General features: G+C 41.9%; 1 protein-coding gene and 1 long non-coding RNA gene across 2 annotated transcripts; both read left to right on the forward strand.

The window, feature by feature from the left end:
* Nucleotides 1-132: 132 nt before the first annotated feature.
* On the forward strand, nucleotides 133-4,933 carry LOC134861254 (gastrula zinc finger protein XlCGF57.1). The gene is made up of 3 exons (XM_063878310.1): nucleotides 133-256; nucleotides 539-975; nucleotides 2,122-4,933. The coding sequence occupies exons 2-3, from the start codon at nucleotides 570-572 to the stop codon at nucleotides 3,504-3,506; spliced, it is 1,791 nt and encodes a 596-aa protein (XP_063734380.1). The 5' UTR covers nucleotides 133-256; nucleotides 539-569; the 3' UTR covers nucleotides 3,507-4,933.
* Nucleotides 4,934-5,648: 715 nt separating this feature from the next.
* LOC134862317 (uncharacterized) lies at nucleotides 5,649-9,633 on the forward strand. Its single transcript, XR_010165492.1, has 3 exons — nucleotides 5,649-5,971; nucleotides 7,610-8,190; nucleotides 9,424-9,633. It is a non-coding gene; the product is annotated as an uncharacterized LOC134862317 (long non-coding RNA).
* Nucleotides 9,634-22,565: the final 12,932 nt, after the last annotated feature.

The following is a 22,565-nucleotide window of genomic DNA, read 5'->3' on the forward strand; positions in this document are numbered from 1 at the left end:
TAGATAATAAAAGACAAAGACTGACCGTGCAGTGTAAGATATTTAGTTATTTAATTTAATAAAATGCAGTGGTAGGAAGTGGTTGTATTTGTGACGTTGCTGTTGCTTTAATGCTTGGACATCGGTGACCTGCGCTGATTGGCCGGAGGAGGAGGAAGTGTGCTGCTCTTCCTGTGTTATTTTCTATCCCTTTATTAAACCTTAACCTGTCTTTGTATTAAAAGGCAGCTTTGACTGAATGACGTAACCATAAACGGTCAGTATTTTATTTACGACTGAACAACCGTTATAACATTGACGGTTGCCTAGCTACAAGAAAACGGGTTTAACGGTAGATGACCCACAGAGCTAGCCCCGTTGCTAGGCTAATGCAGCCGTTAGTGATGTTTAGCTATGATGCTAACCCGTAGATAACAGACAAATGAGCAAAATGGAGAAGATTTAGGCTTTGGCCGTGTATTTTCTGTACATTTCCTGTACGTGGGTGCCTTTTCTGTACAATTTATTAACCTCAGCAATGTGTTCCTCTTGTTCTCAGCACATTCAATCCTAATGGTGACCATATAAAGATGAAATCCACCAAGAAGAAGTCTTTGCAAAACAAAGCAAAGAGAGGAGAGAAACAACAGTATGTTCTCAGGGTGAAAACTGAATGTGAACCAGAGGAGGAAGTGCACACTGGTAATAGAGAGGGCCTGACCATCCAAATCAAGGAGGAACCACTATCACAGGAGATCAGTGAGGAGCAGAATGGACACTCATCATGCTGCTCGGACACTAAGCAGGACACTGAGGCATGCAGGTCAGATGTTCAGCAACAAATAAAGGAGGAGTGGGACTCTGAGCATCAGCCGGATCATGATCTCACTGAAGCTGCTGTAAAGGAGGAACCAGATTCCTGGATTAAAGAAGAGAGAGACAGTGAGGGGGAAGCAAGTCACATCCAGGATGGCGAGGGACAGGAGGACTGCAAAGGTAATTTATAAAAACACACAATCGATGGGCTCTATTGGCCTTTTGCTGTTGTTTTGTATTTAAGAAGTGTTTTTTTTTTCATTGCACTAATACAACAATATCACATGTTGAATTTCATTATTATTAATGTAATCTAATATGGCCGGTATTTTGCCATTTGTGTCATGTGGCAGGATTGTTAAGTGTCAAGCTCAACTTTAATTCATTTGCAATATTTGTGTTTATTTAGATTAGACTAAATTGATCCCATTTTGGGATATGTATTCATCACAGCAGCATGCACAGAGGCATTGCACACATGAAAATAAAATAGTAAAAAATAAACAGGCATAAAATAGAAACATCTCAAAATAGAAACTTAAAAGTCAAATATATACGTATTGACAGTGACAGATACACAGCCGGCCAAATAAAAGGTCACAAGCCTGTGGGGGCAGTGCTATGATCTGGGGTTGCTGCAGTTGGTGTGGTCTAGGTTCAGCAACGTGCCCAAAGAATGAGGTCAGCTGACTCCCTGAATATACTGAAGGACCAGGTTATTCCATCAATGGATGTTTTCTTCCCTGATGGCACGGGCATGTTCCAAGAGCACAATGCCAGGATCCATCGGGTTCAAATTGTGAAAGAGTGGTTCAGGGAGCATGAAACATCATTTTCACACATGGATTGGCCCCCACAGAGTCCAGACCTGAACCCTATTAAGAGTCTTTGGGATGTGCTGGAGAAGACTTTGCACAGTGGTCCCAATCTCCCGTCATCAATAAGAGTCTTGGCGAAAAATTTGTGCAAGACATAAATAAATGTTGTGACGTTGCAGAAGCTCGTGGAAACGATGCCACAGCGAATGCGTGCCGTAATCAAAGCTAAAGGAGGTCCAACGGATATTAGAGAGTGACCTTTTTTTTGGCCAGGCAGTGTATATATCTGAAGACTATCTGTTAAATATACCCTGTGAATGGCTGAATTACAACCAACAAAAGGTAAAAGTAGTATATTATTTACGTACTGTTTGTTATTATTACATTAGGCTTATTTTGTTGGTCAGAACTTTAAATCAATATATTTATTATCAGGGAAGTGTAAATCCTAATTACCACCTTTTATTTAATGCACTCTTCTTCTTGTGTGTCTTCCTCTCCTCCCTAGAGTCACCGTCAGACTTCTATCCTTGTCCTCACTGTGATGTCTCCTTCACTGACCTGGACTTCCTGGAGAAGCATGTCAAGTGGGTCCATCAGAAGGAGTATCTCGCCAAGCTGAAAAAATGCCTCTCAAGCCGCGCATTAAACCTCATCCCCAAACACCCTTGCACCGTCTGCAGCAGCACCTTTACATCTAAAGTAAACCTTAGGGACCATATACGTAAAGACCACCCTTCTGCCCCTCCTCGCAGACTCTTCCCCTGTCCAACTTGTGCGCGCAGCTTCCAGTACCTGAAGAATCTGAAGAATCACTGTCAACGCTGGCACAGCATGTCCGTGGTGACCAAAGGAGGACATCTCAGCTGCTCCAAGTGTGGAAAGAGTTTCAAAGCTACCTGGGGTCAAGGGCCGCATTTGTGTCATGAGCAGCAACACACAGAAGCCGAGGATAAGCCAATATGTCTGAATGTTGGTGTGCAGTGTCCAGAGTGTGGCAAGATGATAGGCACACCTCAAAGCCTGGAGGATCACATGCGCACACACACGGGTGACCGGCCGTATGTCTGCAAGGACTGTGGCCGGAGGTTTGTGGAGCGCAGCGGTTGGAGGCAACACATGAAAATACACTTAGGGGAGAAGACATACAAATGCCAGGTGTGTGGGAAGGCCTTTTTAAGGTCGCATCACCTCAAATGCCACTTAACCACACACTCCGGGAAGAAGGAATACTCGTGTTCTGAATGTGGAAAGGAGTTTGGATTCAAGTCAAGTCTGAATCTCCACATTAGGACGCACTTCAGTGAGAAACCTTTTCATTGCAATGTGTGCGGGAAGGACTTCATCACCAAGAGAAACCTGAGGGTTCACTCCAAAGTCCACAACATTGAGAAAGCTCACCAGTGCGGTGACTGTGGGCTGAAGATTCGAGACTTTGGGGCTTTGAAAATACACCTGCGGACACACACCGGAGAAAGGCCTTACCACTGCACAGTCTGCGGCAATAGGTTCATTCGCCTATCACATCTGCGGAACCACCAACGCATACACACTGGAGAAAAACCCTACAAATGCACTGAATGCGACAAGAGTTTCATTCAGTCAGGTGATCTGGCGAAACATAAGAGGATACACTCTGGGGAAAAGCCCTTTGAATGCCCAGAGTGCCACAATCGTTTCACCTCGTCCGGTGATCTGGGCAAGCACAGGAGGAGTCACACTAACCTGCGTCCCTACACTTGTGAAGAATGTGGAAAAAGCTTTCGTTTGTCAGGACATCTTAAAACTCACATGTTAACTCACACAGGCGAGAAGCCGTATTCCTGCCCTAACTGCCTGCGCAGGTTTGCTCGCTCTCATCATCTCTCTGGGCACGTGGCTAAATGTCGCTGACTTTAATAACTTTCCAAATGGGTATTTGTGTATGAATGCTGCAATTGTACAGAGCTTTGGCAATACTGTATGGTCATCAGTGTTGGGTGTAACGCAAAAGTAATGGAGTTACAGTAATGTATTACTTTTTGCTGTAACGCAGTAATATAATGCATTTCTTATGAATTGTGGGTAATATAATACTCGTTACAATTCTCACATCTTAACCCGAAATGATGTGGTGTTTTGTTTTTAAGAATTCACCAACATCGCGAGACATTCCCACACCAGAGGAACAATTGTGCAGGTAGAATAGTAACTCAGTAAGCCTGTTTACTATTGGTTAAGAGGGCTGCAGAAACAGATTCAAGATTGAGAGCTGCAGGCTCACAATGCAGAGCTGCAGGATCAGAGAAAAGAAAAACACAGGAGTGCGCGCAAACCAAAGCAACAGAAGGTAACTTTCTCTCGGTCTGCTGCTAAGAGACTTTTGGCAGAGTGTTGAAGATATGCAGATTCTGTCCGATGTGGAATCGCCGGCTTTTAGAAAGCTTGTCAGCAAAATCCCCGTTAACACACCAACGACAAGGTGAGCTAACGCTGCCATAGAGACTCGTTCATATACAGCAGGTTACAGGGCCGTGCAGAGGCTCCACCAACATGTTATTAATAACAAACAGAGACGTCATGTTACCGGTATCACATATTATTCAGCCCACTTAAACGGAGCATGAATTTAGAATCTAGCATGAGTTTAATTTCTAGCTATTTTCCTCATTTTCAGCATGTACTGCCAGATAGATAGCTTTAATTAATCAGCTGCAATAAACTACATTTTAGCATTTGAAGCCATACTTTTGCAGTTATTTTGGTGAAAGTAACTCAAAGTAACGCAAAAGTAGTGTAACGCATTACATTTCAGAGACAGTAATTATGTAATGTAACTTATTACTTTAAAAAGACAGTAATAAGTCATATGTACTGTATTACATTTTGGAAGTAACTTGCCCAACACTGATGGTCATGCTAATACATGTATTTGAATTGAATTGAATAACATGATTGTAAATAAGCTATTCTGATTTTGAAGTGGTTATTAAGAGATTTGTATGTAAGTGTTTTCACAAAATCAGATCTGTACATGATTATTTATATAAAATGTCTGTACCTTTCTTCACTCAGATTACACTTATAAAGAAAAGTGGAAAACACACGTATGGACATTTTTGATATTGCATGTAACTCATGTTAAAGCCTTATCCCAGGCCTTGTATGATTTCTGTGCAGGGTAGATCTAATCTGGTTTTGAAAAAGACTATTATAATGAAGGCTTGTTGTCATCGTATGAGATAAAGTTCATGGAGACATGCTGTTCATGTACGGTTGTTTTCTTCACAGAACAATGCTGTATTATTAGTAAAAATGTAATAAATGATTTGATGAATGCATGAACACTGTTTGTGATGCTACTGTGTTTGAAGTTACCAGGAGAGGTCAAATTGTTTCAAGCCTTTTGTGCAAAAGCGTTAAATGCTTACACTAAGAGATGCCCATATTTCATGCAAGACTGAAAACTGGAGACTTTATTTGACTTAATCAATGGACTTCTTAAGATTACTGACTTTGTCAAAGACGGGACGTCGCCATGGAAGATATTACAGCTAAACAGTACAGTTTGATTTATCCATTATACTGAAAAGGATAACTGAAAATTAGGGACCCATATTTCAGAAAAATGACATGGACATGAAACAAAATACAAAGAAATAATTGGTAAAAGCTTCAAACAAACAAAGTCACACAGAAGGTGTAAGAAAAAAAAAGACTGAGCACTGCACATTTTTGTTGATAACTTTTAATGGACCATAAATACTTTTACAGCTCCTTCTATGTTATTAAAAACAGTATATTAATGTACGACATATCGCAAACTTAAAAAACATTTGATTACTGACTCAAACTTTGGGATGTGAAGATAATGTTTAAAAAGTGTTTCTTGCGGCACTATTTGTTTACATTGTACTCCATTGACCGTGGTTCCAAGGCACAGCGTATGCCGTTGGGGCGGATCACTTCTCGTTAGCATCGTGCTTAAACGTATAAGCTCCGCCGTGGAGGGCAAGGCGGATAAAAATAAGCCCATCCACAGCGCTCAGGTGAAAATGAACGCACGTCAATCCAGCACTTTTTTTGTGCTACTACAAAAACTCAGTCAAAAATGTCAGCTTTATGAATCGTTTAACAAATGAGTTATAAACACGTATAAACTAGCAGACAAAACAAGGCAGAACTAATGTAAATGTTTTGTCGTGAATGAAACTCTTTTAGCGGGGCTAATGCAATTCTAAAACAAGCTAGCTAACAACTGTCATTTAAATTAGCCGGTGTGTTGACAAGCTTTCTGAAGGCCAGGTTTTTGGCCTTTAAAGTTAAGGCTGTTTCTGAAGTACCCGATTAAAGGACGTGCAAATATCACTACATGATCCGTAAGTACGTTTTCTTATAGCTTTGTCAAAGTGTTGAACAAACTTGAAATGGTACTAGTTCACGGCTAAGGCAAGGCAGCATGTAGCATTACAGTGCTTTCAACAAACAGGCAACTCAACAGACTTCTTATTTCTTTGTCCTCTTTTAATTGAGTTATATTCATCTTTAAAAGCCTTGCCTATCTAAACGTTATGGAAATCACATGAGAAGCACAAGGTAAAGCAAATTAAAATGGATAATACAGGAGCAAAGAGGGTGCATAAAGTACATAAAAATGCAGGCATAACATCTGAATAAATGTGAAATATACTTTAATCATTTAACAGACAACGTAAGGATATGGAAGACAGACATTCACGGTAAACAAATGATGTTTGTGTAGGTGTTTCGTACACAATCCAATTTATCAGTCTTATCAAAAAGGTGTCTATAATGTCAATCCAACCACCAACTGTAGGTTTCTCTGGGTTTAGCCACTTTTTAGTTATGACTTTCCTACCAGCTGTGCAAAGAATCTGAAATAAATACATCATTAAACCATTTGAAGTAACATTTTCCAATAACAACGAGCCCAAATAAAGGGTTTTTATCCTATGTAATATTCATCAGAGCTACTTCAGCTTCACAAACATCCTGTCAAAGTTAATTAATAATGGCCCAGACCAGAATATAAGATAGTGATTTTCCTCAGAGAACCAACAGTGTGTTCAACATTTGGCAGATTTGATACATGTTTGAACTGGAATAACAGAAAACCTAATGATGTTTTTCCAACAAAAGTCTCCATAAACTGAATTTCATTATGTGTATTGTAAAACTGGCACCCTATTTTACACTGCCTCTATGAGGTAGTCCCGTAACTTCGAATTTGGTCTTTGAAATCAGGCCGCATGAAAGTGCTCTTAAAAAGGAACAGGAAAATATATCTACTGGTATATAATCCCATATAATTGACGTGCTTTATTGACAAACACGTCTAAAGCTCTTTTTACATTTCCTGGTCGTGCATCACATGTTTACTGTGAATTGGCCTCTGCAGTTTGTCATATAATCAATAACTCGCTCTCTTTATTTAAAATGAAATGAGGGGATTCGACACATTTGCATTGCATAAACAATATATTAAATGCACACTTATGGGAGAATGCCATTCATAACTGCATACATAGTGTAACATATTATTTCGTAATCCTTAAAATGATCTAAGCAATATGAACTCTTATATTTTCTATATAACCTCAGATACAGAGACCTCTAGTGGCGTATAGATGCACATTAAAACTGCAGTTGGTACTCAGTCCACTTCTTTCATTACTGACTGTGACAGATGTAGTGACAGTTTCAGCAGATTTTACATAAGGGTATTTTTTAGAAGATAGGCCTACTGTTGCTTTTGAAAGATTGTGTTTTATTCCCCGTTAAACAGCCATGTTCATACATATTTACATTACACTGACAGATAATAAGCAGTTTAAGCTATTGCTCAATTTGCATAAATACAAATGGTGCACAATATAGTGTGCTTTCAGTTTGAAAATGTGTAACATTAAAAAGAACAAACTGCTTTATGTTCCCTTTCGCTTAACAGTAAGTGCGTTGGCAGTCTTTCACTGACTTCTGCTTTCTCTTATCTGCAGGTCGATAGAGTTCCTCTCCACTGAAGAGTAAGGCAGCTGCTAAGATGACTCATTCTGCTAAAATGGGAATTCAACATCCTCAAAAGACTGCACACGCCAGAGTCCTGAGGTATGTAAGAGTAAGATCCTCTCTTTCACAAGGGGACCAGGTTGCCCTTAAAAGACTGAACAGGATGAGGACACAATCCAAAGTGTGTGTGACTAGACACAGTCAAACTGCGAGAAAGAGAAGAAGAAAACCCCTTAAACTCAAGCTTCACTGTGAAGATATGTCCCCTAAAAAACAAAATGAATTGTCCCTTATTTAGAAAAAAGAAAACATGGACGTCCTACAGTATATTCTGCACTGGACAAAGAGGAGGGTTGAAATGAACGGGGGAGTATGAGCTGCACTGATTTTTATTGTAAACAAGTGGAAGAGGAGCCAGCAGACCCTGAGACACATGAAATCTGCCATGTAACATAGTTTGGGAATTGGGAATTTGAAGGCCTGGAGGCATTTGTGGAAGGAGAGCCTGAGCCACGCTTAACTGGACACTATGAGGAGACACCAGCAGCCGAGGCAGAGGAAAGCAACACAAGTAAGCCAGCTCACAACTAATCTCTGAATAATCCTTCTCACTGCAGCTACATGCTTTATTTAAAGCCTTTCTCTTTGGAATATGCATTTATTGATCGGACTAGGACAGATTTCTTTTGAGGATATGATTGTTGTTAGCCTTTCTAATTGACAATTGAACCTAACATTGATGTCTCCTTTGTTAAAAACAAATCAACCAACTAAATAATGTGATTACCGTTACTACATTTTGAATGTGTTGTTTTAATAACTTCACTGCATTGTTCCTTCACCAAATCAGATCTAAGTTAATAAAAGTCCAACCTGTGGCAGGTAAATAAACAATTGATGCTTATTTTTTGCTTGACTTGCAGCTGAAGCAATCAATTATCCCCTGCATGCATAAAACTATTTGTCATGGCTACAAGGCACATTACGTGATCCTGCTGCTCACATAAATGAAACCAGATAGAATTCATACCGACTGTTGTTCACCGTCAATACCGAGTCGATACCTTTCCTGACTTGTTTAATAAACACCCATGACACAATTACACAAAATCTAATTCAAACATGTTTTGTAGACGAAAGTTTGTGTTGTCCTGAAAAGAGGTCAGAGGTTTAGCATGTGGGCGGTTACGTGATGTCATTTATTTTCTGGTGATATGCTTCACTTTCTTTTAGAAGTTGTTTGACTGAGCAGACTTCACTTTGGGGTTGCAGGGGATATAATCTGCATTTCTTCCCCAGGGAGATGTTACAGTGTAAAAAGTAGGGAAAATAAATGAGAATACAGCCAATAAAAGTTCCACATGCAGGACAGTCAGGATTGTTTTCATAGTTAACTTGTTCACCCTTAGATCGATCTGATAGGACTCAAATCAGTTTACTGCGGTTCTTTTAATACCAATTAAATGCTCCATGCTCTGTCAGGGCCAAAAAACGATATATGACACACCAACGTGCTGGGCATGCACAATTCACCATCATTAATATTAGGAAATGGTAAGAAAAATAGCAGTGTACTGCACTTGTACTTGTAATTTCCTAGTGCAGTTATGTGTATCTACTTGGCAGATTAATAAAGGGACCAGCCAATTATGGATAAAGGTTATTTGTACTTTTTGGAAAGGCTTGTAGGATGTGTTCTCTACCTGGAATTTAATAATATATACATTAAATATTACCTGCATTTCTATTCTGTCAAGGTCACCAAGTTATTCACTATTGCAACTCTCTTCTCTCCCCTCCCCAGATTTGTCTCTGCAGGAGTTGGATCTTTGTCCGTGCTGCACACATCCTTCAGACTCTGTTTTCCTGCAGCAGCATGTCAAGCATCATCACCGGGATCATGTCTATTGTCAACTTGGTCCTCTAGATACCAGTCCCTCAAAGCTCTCTCTAGTAAAGTGACTTTGGAACATTTTGTCCCCAAGAAACACGTGCATTCATATTCATGCAAAATATTGTGTATAATTGTAATGACTTGTATTATTCTGTAAGCTTTAAACATCGAATAGCAAATAAAATGTTGTAGATTAATTTACAACTCATAGAATATGAATTAACACAATAAATCAAGACTTCATAAGACATTTTGTAAAACAGAAACACTCATTTTAATGAGGTAGTGAAGCTGGATGCTGACTCACACTGCGCATGAGATGCACATCTAGCTGGGAAACAGGCTAGCCACAGCTCTGCGGGGGACTGAAATGTCATTAGTACTGTTTTGTATAGTTGTATTTTGCGTTAATAATGTATGGTGTCCCAAAATCCAATCGCACACCGTAAAATATCCACTGTTCTAGTACTGAAACAACCCGAGTGCACTAATACTTTTCCAGACTTTGATGCAGCTAATAGTCCATGATGTTCATGATCTTTGGAAGGCTTTTATTGTGCAGAGTTCATCTGAGAGTTAAAAGATGAGATGATCCATTAAAGGATAAACTACTGTGTAGGATAAGTCTTGATTTGGCATTGGTATGGCATGACTCGGGTTTTTCACATGAGAGCAGAAGCCCGGGGAGAAAAGAAACCAAAAAATCTATACATGACAAACCTCTGAGGCAGGAAAACCATTTTTTTATGATACTGCTTGAAAACAATAATGGAAAGAAGATGATTGCCTATATAGTGTTTCAGATTACTGTTGAAATCTATTGTAATGGTTTCTTTTTTTACATTCGCATTGCATTTTATTCCCCGTTTGAATCGGAATATATAGCCGCCTCTGGTAGGGCTTTCATCAGAGGAAAATCTTGCTCGCACATTCATTTACACCCAGGATATGCATCACTAGGACAAGGGCCACGACCAGACCTGTCTCGGTCAATTCGGTGGGAATTGCTCTATTATTTTTATGTCCGCAATTACGAGGACAGAGCAGTAACTACGACTCCGGCGCAGATAACAAAGATATATTTAGGAGTAAATAATATTGACTGTACCTTTGTTTAAAGCTGGAATCAATACTTCTTAAAGCGTGTCCATTTTTCATTTAGCCGCGTCATGTCTGTGCGGAGGAGGGGCAGAGAGATGAATGGGTGGATTCTCTAATTCCCCCTGTTGCAGTTATCATAATTGTTGAACAACCACGGTTTTTAAAGATCGGGCTCGTGGAGAGGCAGGCCACACAAAGAAAGTTAATAGATTTGGAAAATTGAGATAGATTGCACAGCAGCCGTTTTTGGACTGTTCCATCGGCGTGGCAGGCAGATGGACAAATATGATCCGGGGAGGACGTGGAGGGTGTGTGTGTGGGGGGTACTGCAGCACACAAACACAGAGAATGCATCCTGATAAATAAAGGTGTTACTGTTTACCCTTCCCGTGCTGCGTGCGTGTATCTCATCGTGTGGTGGGTGATCGCCGGATGCATCACAGTTTGAGGCCCACATCAGAGCGGGTGAATTCTCCCTGAAAGGCCTCGGTGAAGCAGCGGCAGTTCCTCTCTTGAGGCACCAGGGGGAAATGGATAGCTGTGGAAAGGATGCTTCGGGGAATAGGCGAGCTCAGGGAAATGTCTCCCGCTCAGAAGTTTTTGCCAATTTGTTACAACTATGATGTGGAATGAGGCTGTGGTCAGCATTGCATATAGAAAGGTCTCTTTTGTCCCTTTTGTAATGCCTCCATCATACCTCCTCCATCATACAGTGTTGTTCCAGCTGATAGTGCTCCCTGTGTATGACCTCTGACCCCGTCATTTGTCTGTATACGATGGCTTTCAGAACCTCCTAAAGGATATTTTACAGCAGTGATTTATCCTGAGGGGGCTACATTTGTTTCATCCGTTTTGATACCGGCCATTGTTTTCACATTTGATGCATTTCTCTGCTCCTCCGAAATCTTTCCCATATCCAATTTTCGCCTTTTCCCGTGTCCAATTTTCCCTAATATTCAGATGATTATGGCATGATGCTTTCCTTCCCTTCTTTCAGCGTTCTACTCTTTTCCTCTCCTGCTGATATTTTCCCCTGATTCTCTCCTTATATTCGGACGTACAGCTACATCATATGAATGTTTACAGTGACATAATGTTTAATCATCTCCGATATAGATGGACTGCGATGCCTCAGTCTGCTGCAAATCATCCGCAAATCGAAAACATAAAATCTTACATTTATTTAGCCCTTCCCTCTCTCAGAGCCAAACGGCAAAAAACATTTTCAATCTGTCCCCTTTGACAGACAGTCTGCGGTGTTTTAGGTTGCCGCCTGAGAATTGAATTACCCCATATTGAATCTTATAAAGTCTAGTTGAGGGGATTTTCTTTTTGTGATGTAATTTGAGCTATCCAATTTTCCTTGTATTTACGGTCTATATTTTTGTCAATTTGGCAGAGGAACACATTGTGTGCGTTGGCGCTGGGTGTCACCGGTGTCGTCACGCTACGGTGGTTTTGGTGTTGGCTGGCCTCGGAGGTCAGTGTGTGGGAAGAGATGGTGGCTCTGCAGGGCTTTGCAGCGGCTCTTGGCCTGTCCCTTTGGGCTCCGGCAGGCCCACATCCACTCCTCTTATTCATGAAGGGGTCAGAACACGGGTCAAAACACACCGTTTGACTCCCCGCAACACACTGGTGTGTGTGGGCGTAGATGAAACCGGGTATTTTGTGGGCCTTTGGTAAGCTGCAGCTGGTAGCGGCTCTTACTTCTCTCCCTCTCAAGTCCAAATGTGCCTAAAAGCATGGCTCACACAAAGGAAGGAGAGAGAAAACGCCATTAAAATGTTGAGTGCTGAGAGTGGGCTGCCGAGTTACACATAAAGGATAGAAAGACGCTGTTTATTCCCTATTAGTATCACCACACTGACAGCTTGGTCAAGAGGTGAGGAAGATTTCTCTCTCCCTCAACCACCTTTTAATGCTTGCACTGAGAAACTATGCCGGTAAGACTAACATGTTTTCCACCAAGCCAGTCGCTATCGTGGCGACTCCTGGAGTGGATCTCTTGACCACGGCCTCCCTCCTCCTTTCATCCCGCTCTAACCTCTTGCTCCCTCTGTCTCTTTAGTGCAGGGATAGAGATGTGGAGGGCGAGGGAGACTGACAGTGTGCGCTCCCCTGCTCAGTAAATATGAACTGCACCCAGCAGACAGACTCATTCATCACAGGGGAAAGAGGGGGAAGAAAAAGAGGATGGTGGAGGTGGAGGGATACAGAAAGGACTAAGAGAAATGTCCAAAAGACAGAGAGGGAGGGATGAAGAGGAGGAAGAAGAGGTGGGAGGAATAGGAAGCAGATGGAAAAAGGGATGAAAGAAAGGAAAGTGTTCGGGGTGAAACGAGTGGGAGAAAGAGATAACGGGCTGAAAAGGAGAAGAGAGTCCCGGATGATTGAAGGATAAATAAAGGATAGAGGAAGTGCATGGGGAGGAGAAACCTCAAGCATGGGAACACTGATGAAATATCGGAGGACATTTTATATCTCATCACCAAGAGATCTCGTGTTGTGATGGCTGCCCTTAAGCATTTGATTATGGGAGCGGCATTAGTTTTGCTGCCCTACAGACAGAAGCTCATCTCTCACTGACTTGTTGCTTCTCACATTTCAACCTTGAATATGCACTGAAGGGTGTGTGTTGGGATCTGGAGGTCGTGCCACTGTTTTCATGGCCATTGTAGTTTTAGTTGCACGAGGTGCGAGAATGTGTTATCTACACTGGAGTTATTAAATGCCTAATTGTTAATTAAAACATTTGGTCTGAGAGCTGCACACAAAGAGCTCATTCACTTCTACTGAAGATAATATTAGCAAACGATGCCATAACATAAGTAGAACAATGATTTATTGGGGACTATATTCAGCCATTTTGAAGCTCAAAATAAACTGCAGGGTCAATTGTAATAAATGACCTTCAACACAGGTTTTTAATAGTTGTGTACATTGTTTGCTATAGAGGAACGCACAATGCTTTGGCACTGAGATAAGTTAGTTAGTAATTCCTTGGTGGTTTGGGTATTTTTTGGGGGTATTTGTTGACAATATAGAAAAGCCAGGCTTATCTGTTGTTTGCATTGTCAGTCTAAAGAAACACACATGTGAATTATAGATAAGATGTAAAGCTAATGAAATAACTGCTAATATTTTCCAGATTTCCTCACATTAATCGAAAGGCAGTTACCTTTGCAATTAAATAAATCAATAATGTTGTATCTGTCGTTGCCGTGTTTTACAGATTTCCACAGAAAAAGGAGTAGAATCACAACTGAATCTGCAGCACAGGAGGTTGTTGACTACTCAGATACATACAGTAGTTACTGTGTCTTGATTATTGACTCAAGCCCAGTGGCAATAAATCAATTGAGTATTTCTTAGTTTTAGACGAAGAGATTGGTCACTAAGAGGGACATTAAAACGGCATCTTATGTACTTTAGGCATTATTTTTAAGTGCCTATGACAAGCCATCACTTACATATGTCCTTGAAATGTACGTTTATGTAAGTAAAGACTTGAATGTCCTAAAGCATGCTGGGAAACAATAAAAACATACAAAGTATTTCTCGAAAAAATCCCCAAATCCTTTGTCCTTTCCGGTCCATGTGCTCAATTTCCAACAACTTCCCCCTCTTCACTCCCACCAAAACCACCTTCATCTTTTTCCACTCGGCAGAAAGACAGCAGAGAGGGAAGATGATGTGTGACAGATGCCATATTTCGACTTTCTGTCAGGGAGATTAATATTGACACAGTGCGTTTCTTACCAGGGGCTTGTTGACTGTGTGTGTTGGCCTTTGATTTCATTATCCTCTGCTCAGCCACTTTTTTCTTAAGAATCAGACAATAACAGATGTGGCGACTGAAATAGAGACACCGATGTTTGAGGGGCTGAGTGAACAAGTCATATTGCCGGGTGGGTCGGCCATCAGTCCTGTTTGCTGTGGAAGTGGAAACCCCCCGAGGATATCGGGAGACCCTTCAGTTTTATCAAACCCCTTCAGTAGCATGGCCCGTGAGCTGCTGCGGCACATCGTGTCCTAGCTGTTGCCAAACACATCTGTACTGGAAAATGTTTCAGTTGAGTCGAGGCTACTTTCATTCATTTGTTTCTCTCAGTTCTAGAGACTACTTTACCACGTTATAGAGAACATATTCCACTTTTGACTTCAGATATAGTTACTGATTGCATCGCTTAGTGATACTTTAAAAACCTGAACGGGCAAAAGGTGCATTATTATACAATACACATAATGCCTCACTGACACTGGATTTTGTTTATTGCAAAGATGTTTTGTTGTATGGGATGCTTGTATTTGAAAGTGACAGACAAATGAGACTGAGTTGAGGTTGATATTTCAGATTAAAACAGACAATATATTAAAACGCAAACCAGCATTGCTGATAAGGACTCCTTTAGATAGCTTTTTGTTAATGCATTGTTAGCATGATAAGTACCGAGCGTGAGGTTTACCTTTTCAGAAATGAACTTGTCGGTGCTCTCTAGTGGATGAACTATGTAACCGTGTCGCTGTTTCTAAATGACCTCAAGTATATCTTTAGCAAAACTGTGCTGCAGTTATAATCTGATACAGATCTACAATAGGGTCAAATGAGCGGATATATTACTCTGATCTAATACAGCTCAAACAGTTGCTACTTCAGCTAGGTACAAAATTATAAAACTGCTCATACATCTGAATAACGCAACATATTAGAATACATATATTATACACTATGAAATTAGAAGATGCTATCGATGTTAGTTTTACAATACTCAGATGTAAGCTTTGGTCTGATAATGTGAAGCCTTTTTAATAAAGCTGGGGATGTTTACCCTTTTTGGAAAGTTGACCTCAAGTTTTGTTGTCGTTTTCATGTTTGTCAAGAAGAGATGTGATGTTAACACAAGGCTCACATTTAAAGTCTTTTTTTATGTAGGAGGGGAACAGGCTTTTACTACTACTGTAAGACTTTCGCTCATTTTCTCCCTCCAGTGTATCAGAGTATTTGAACTGGCATTTTGGCCGCTGTCATGTTGAGATGTTTGGACCTCATCAATGTAGTTGTAAACGAGAAAGAATAAGATATCATTTTGTGATTTATTTGACAATCTGAACAGGAAAAATAATGTCAAATATAGCAAATATCTGCCATGCTTTTCGGATTACAGGTCAGCATCTCTGTCCAGCCCTATATGATGAAGGATATATAGTGTGTGGTTTAGAATTGGAGAAGAAAACTGGTTTAGGATCTGTTCCTCAGTCAGATCCTCCTAAGTGCTCATATGTTGTCTGATCTACTTGCCTGTTATGGCTGTAGATGGACTTATAGATTTGGCAGAGCGTAATAAAATCTAATTGATTCAAATGTAATTCCTTTTGTTGATTTGAGCAATCTACAAGTGGCTTCATGCCTTCGAGCCAAAGCTGGCCGGCCTTCATCTCTAACTTGTAAGCCTCTGAGAACTTTCCGACGCTTATCGAAGCATTTCTGAGCTGAAATACAAGAGATGGATCCTACAGCTTCCTGATTTAGTAATTTCAAAGCGTGGGGCTTGCTGTTAGTGGGAGAATAAAATCAATAGGCCTCTCTGGAGAGTAGTAGGTATAGCTTGTAGTCCTATGATATGAGAAGAGGATCCGAAACAGGAAACACAGGAGGAAATAGGGAGGAGCAAAGCAGCTCCAGCGCATAAACAAATAGAAAGCAAAGTAGGGGAGATAATGCAAGAAGGAGACAAGAGACCGGTGGGGGAAACAGTTGTCGCCAGAGACTTTTATTGACTTCCCCCCCTCCTCCTCTGCCCACGTGACTACCAGATAAATTCACACACAGTGAGAGGGAGAAGGGTAGTGAGGGGGGAGAGAGAGAGAAATGAGAAAATAAATTACTCTGGAAAGATATGACGATAGGCTACACGCGGCTTTAAATCTAAAAGGGAATTCGCGACACACTCGACCAATTTGTCACTGTGCTTTTTGCCTCTTTTCATTTCTTTTTTGCTACTTTCCCCCTTCTATTATTTTTCACCCCCTCAATACCCCGATGCCCCTAATTTACCTCACTTTTCCCGTGCAGGCCTGTCCAATTTTTCTTCCCCCTATGTTTTCCAAATCGAGTCTTCAGGATGTAAACATTGAGGTGTTGTCACGTGAGGATATAGGATCTTTCACTTTCCTTTTTTGGTAACTTGGGTAACCTGTCATGTCCACGTCTTAATATATCGGTTTGCAATTTATGACAAATCCATAAATCCATCCACCTCAGCTCCTCTTTCAGTATAGGTTTCCCTTCATCTGTAACTACAATCACATTTGTGCCTCCTCCTCCTGTTCTGCAAACACGGGTCTATCAAAATCCGGGGGAAAAAGGAGGAAATGAGATGCATCGTAAAAAAAGAAAGAATGATCGCACCCACAGTAAAGGATGTCTGGAAAATAGGTGGAAGAATGGAATGGAAAAGAGAAAAGAAAGAAAACGCAGACTTAAAGTAGCTATACCCCCCTCTCTTTTATTTAATTTAGACGCCAGGCGAAAATCGATCCTGCCATTCGATACGCAATCCGAATCAAGGCGAATTAAGCGGGCGGAAATTAACTCTGAAAATATTTTTGATGGAGTGGCTTGTAGTCTCTCGGCCAAATGGACTGCAAAGTGGAACAAATGACAGGGGCCTAGTGGTGGAGACAGCGCCGCTCCATCTTCCATTAGGCCGTAATGGGATAGGTCCAGCCCCCTAGCTCGACTCGGCTGCATTAATCAAAACAGCCGCTATATGAAGATTTATGGTTCTCCACTCCACCGGAGCCGGAGCCAGTTCTCGGTGCGTATGTTTGAAGGAGGGGGTCGGGAGTCTCCCCCCACCCCTCCTCAGCTTTCTCTCTCTCTCCCTCTCTCTGTTACTCTCTCCCCCTTTTTACTCCATCCATCCTACAGACTTTGCCCCTACCTGTGGGCCTGCGTGTCGCGCCTTTAAGCACACTCACCTTTAATCCAGACACTGTGTAATCGCATTTTGTCATTTTTGTCAACAGGCGTGTCAAACATTGCTTCTTATGTTGACTTTTAAATACACCCGTGATAGCTGGTCGATATGCATATGAGCATGGCTTGTAATGAAACATGTTATAAGTGCAGTGGTGGGAAATAAATAAAAGGCTCTTGATGACCTTCACAGGACAAAACAGAAACAAAAAGTCAGACATTTTAGTTTTCAGCCTCTGTGTAGAGTTATATATGGTCACTGTGGCAATAAGGTAGTGTGGTACATACAAATCGAACGGTTGGTGGTTTGATTCCCACCCCCTGCAGCAAACATGTCAATTTGTCTTTGCGCAAGATACTTAACCCCAAATTGCTTTAGAAAATAAGCGCTTTGATGGATCGTAAAGACTGGGAAAACACCATTTACCATCAACCATATACAGTTAGTTTGTGGGCCAATACATCAAAATGGCAATCAACTAGACTCCAGATAAACATGCCAACTGCGCAGGTCTGCCCTCATCAATAGTTTTTCAGTATCCTCAGGAACTTCTCCGAGCTTTATAGTTTACCTGTTGTTGCCTCTTACCCATAGCAGCAGACAAACACAATGGGCATCCTCTGGCGTGCAGTATTGAGACTTTAGATTACAGCCTGTATTGCTGCAGCCCCTCTCTCCCAAGAAAGCCCATTAGGAGTGTATAGAGCGGAGAGAGCTGCTGTGACGAGCCGAAGGGACAGACAGGGGGAGACAGTGTGACGGAGAAGAGTGTGTGGCGGCTCAAGTAGATTGAAGCTGGGATCCATCCAAAAAACTTCAGCCAAGTTTTGATGAGATGAGACTGATCGGACCCACTGCTGAGAGACCCTGTTTGACTTTGTGTGTGTGTGTGTGTGTGTGTGTGTGTGAGGTTGGACGATCTTTCCCCACTCTCCCTATCTTTTCACACACACACTTTTGTATTACCAAACTTTCAAAGCTCTTTCCCTCCCTTAACCCCTGTATCTTGTCACTGTTTTCCCCATTATTTGTGTCCCCTCTCTTTTTCCTCCATCCAGCTCTCTATTTTATTCCACTTCACTCTCTATACTCCCTCATTCCCCATCCTCTGGCCTCTAACTCTCCCATGCGGATAAGCAAACCAGCATGGAGACATCTCTATATCCATCTATCTATCTCTCCTTTCCTTTTGCCCTGCCTCTTTTCCCCTTTTCCTTTCTTCTCCCTCTTTTCCTCGCGAGCAAAGGGGAAGCTCGCTGCCAGTTTCAGTCTGCCGAAGGGTTTATTTAAATTAGAAACGCTTCAATCTCCTCACTCCCCCCGTTCCATTCTCTCTACCTTATTCGCTTTCTTACCTCTTTCCTTCGGATGAGAGCGACTCCCACCTTTTTCCTCGCTGACGGCCTCTCTAGGGTCCCGTCAATGCCAGGCAACTTTGTTTTGTAGATGGAAGTGGTGAAAAGCAGGGTTGGAAGGAGAGAGGAAACGAGGGAGAGGAAAAGTAGAGGTGGGAGAGTGGGAGAGTGGGAGTTGGAGAGGGGTCAGGGGAGAGCTGTTAGTCGGTGTACTTTAGTTCCTTCTTCCTCTCACGCCTCATTCCACCCATATTAGGACCTGTAAATGGCTTTAGGCTACCTCACCTGGCTTTGGATATCCCCATCTCACAGGAATACAGGCAAACTATTACCTTTTACTCTCTCATTATCACACACAGACTTATCTTGCCCCTAAAATGTCTCCCTCCTCCTGGTTTTATTTACTTTGTGTAATTTCTTCCCACACCTGCATAGTATTTGGCCGCTCATTACGACTTCATATCTCCTCCACCGCCTCTAGGAAGGGTCAGTCATCACACCTAATCATCTCCTCTGTTACCACTGACCCATCTCCCTGATAATTCTTCTCTCCCTCTCTTCAGACTCTAATCCCCCCTTCTTTTCCCACCCCTCCTCCTCACCCATTAACACACAATTATTTTTGGGGGCCGACACGGGCGAGGGGGAGGAAACGAGGTGTGGAGAACACAGAGAGCCTGTGTCTCTAATGGCTGAGTGACACCAGACGAGCTCATAGATCATGGAGATTATTAATACCACTGTTAAACACCCCATTCAAAGACCCGCCACCATCCGCAGACACACACACCCACAACCAGAACGCGCACACACATTCTCAGACCCAGAACATCTCTCATTCCCAGCACACATCTTCCTATGAGCTGTCATTCATGCTTGGTAAATCGGCACCAATTTCATTTCAGTCATTTAAACAATGCCGGGTTCTCATTACAGCATGTGGTTGAGGGGTAGAATCAGATTTACAATTACAACTCTCATTGGCGGTGCGGGCTATTATTCACGAGGTCGTTTCCTTATGACTCGCCTCCTGCGATATTTCTAATGACAATAATTCCAGGTTTGATCTGATTATCGTGTATACAGTGAGGTGAGAGATTCTCTCTGACTTGCCGGTAATGACCAGGGAAATGTGGCCTTTATATGGCAGTGGGGGCCCATCTAGGGGGAGCAGATTGAAAGGCAGGCAGGCAGGCAGGCAGGCAGGCTGTGTGTGTGTGTGTGTGTGTGTGTGTGTGTGTGTGTGTGTGTGTGTGTGTGTGTGTGTGTGTGTGTGTGTGTGTGTGTGTGTGTGTGTGTGTGTGTGTGTGTGTGTGTGTGTGTGTGTGTGTGTGTGTGTGTGTGTGTGTGTGTGTGTGTGTATCAATGACCTGTCCGTTTAACCGTTGGGGTTTGGGGAGATGGCAGGGGGAGCCTGGCGTCCCCGGAGAGCTGGGTCTGGGGAAATCACACTCTCACTTTCACCAAACAACCTGGAGGCTGCATGGCAGCTGGCAGCAGCCAATACACACACTCCCACTCCCCATATCTTAGTTTATATGCAAAGAGACCCCTAAACACACTGGATCTGTGAGGTATGGCCTGCGTAAAGGAAAATCAGTGTGAATCCCATTTTTAGTTATTTTTTAAAAAGCCACGTGTTCTGTTATTAAACCATGTAACGTAACATTTTTAATAATGTTTATTGACAGTTTTGTAGACCAATCAAATAACCCTAACCCTAACTTTTTGCAACATCCCTAACTTCCAGCATTTAGGCGGTATACTTGCAGGAAGTGGTCAATAACAAAAGGAGTTTCTATAGTCAAAGCAGGTGTGTAAAAGCTTACTTCCACTGCTCCATTAGCTGATCTCAGGTCTCCCTGTGAGTTCTGCTGGTGCCAGCTCATTGATTCCTTAACTAATCACTCTAATTAAAATGCCTTTTATTCATTCAATGGTTTACACGGCAGCCTAATACTTGCACGGTTCCATTGCCTCACAAAACTTCTGTCAACAATTGCCTGGGAAAAATAGTCAAACCTTTTTATTTATTTGCAAAAAAGTTGCAACAACTCCGAGTTTAATTGGCCTGGGTTAGCAAGTTCAAGACTAACATGCCCATGTATGTAGCTACCAGGCTGTCTGCTCCTTAAAATACTTTGTCACCTAAGGAAATTGGTTTCCTGTTTATGCTGCATGTTATAAATCGTTCTCTTTGTCTGGGAAGGATTCAGGCAGAAAGAATGTACACCCTCATTATATGGAGAAATTAGAATAGTATAGTCATTAAATAATTAAAAAATACTGCCAAAGAATTATACGTTGTCTCAAGCTGTCTCACTTTGATGGATGTCTGTTTATGACTCGTTCCGCTTAGAAATTCCTACAACATTTCTTTCCTGATAATATATCAATTTATCAGTGGAGATTTTTATGTTAATATCCCCCCCCCCCCCTTCCCTTTTTGAAATAAAGTATCTCACTCACAAATGATCTCGAACTAATTAAGCAGGCGTTAATTAAAAATGCGAGAGAGGATGAACGTGGTAGAATTGTTATGGAAACGTTGAAGTTAATCAAGCTCTCAAATTATTGATAACATCCTTAGAACAGTGATCGATCGGGAAGACATTAAGTGGCAAAATAAAACAACCGCATTGGGGGTGTGCGTAAAGCAATGTGCAAAAACAATTAGGTGCATAATACATAATATTAGTCCGCATGACAAATAGGATATCTTTTGTGTCTTTTACAAAACTTGCCTTGCGAGTCCGTTGCTCTTGCACGTGAGCGTGTGCACGATAGTTTGTGGGGTTGGAGGGAGAGAGAGGGGGGGGGTCTCTTTATCACACAAACGCCATTAATCAAATTTGCGCGTTTCAAATTGCATTGTGAACTCCAAGAGACCGAGATATTGACGTCTGTTGATATGAATATTTCCCCTCTTTGCTCGGCTTTGCGCCTGTTTTAAAGGCAGCGTGGCTCCCGGTGTGTTTCCATGTTTCTCCCCCTGCCTGCATGTCTGTTTACGCCGCTGTCAGAGCCTGTGTGGCATGTACTTACAAGGCGCTTCATCATCCCACCAGCGATAGGAGCAATTCACCCATAAAGTGGGTCTTTCGCCCATAAATAATATTCAAGTCGCTCTATTGTTAAGTGAAAAGTTGACTGGTGTTTGATTTTTTTCTTATTTTTTTTCTCTCTTCTTCTTTTCCGCGGCGACCTCGGGTTAGGACTCATACATCACGGGATGACAGCTATAGAAAGGCCCTAAATTAGCAACTAAATCGAATATTGATCAGCTATGTGCGGCCCTGCGAGTCGCGCCTCCTTGCCGTTTTTTCCAGAGAGAAAGAGAGAGAAGGGGAGGGGGGAGGTGGAGGATGGGGGGGGGGGGGGGGGGGGTGAAAACGAGAGATAGAGGGGAGGGGGGGGGGGGGAGGGGGCGGTGAAAGGTGCTTCTCTCTCTCTCCTCTCTTTCTCTCTCTGTTTGACTTTAAGTGTTTGTGTGTGTTTTATTGCCCATTGCTTTGGATTCAAAGCATCTGACTCTGACTGAATTAAATGTTTGGATTCAAGATTCAAAGGCTTTATTCTCATATGCACAGTAGCTACAGTGTAAAAATGATTTTGA

Source organism: Eleginops maclovinus, chromosome 3 (assembly GCF_036324505.1).
Source record: "Eleginops maclovinus isolate JMC-PN-2008 ecotype Puerto Natales chromosome 3, JC_Emac_rtc_rv5, whole genome shotgun sequence".
Lineage (NCBI taxonomy): Eukaryota > Metazoa > Chordata > Actinopteri > Perciformes > Eleginopidae > Eleginops > Eleginops maclovinus.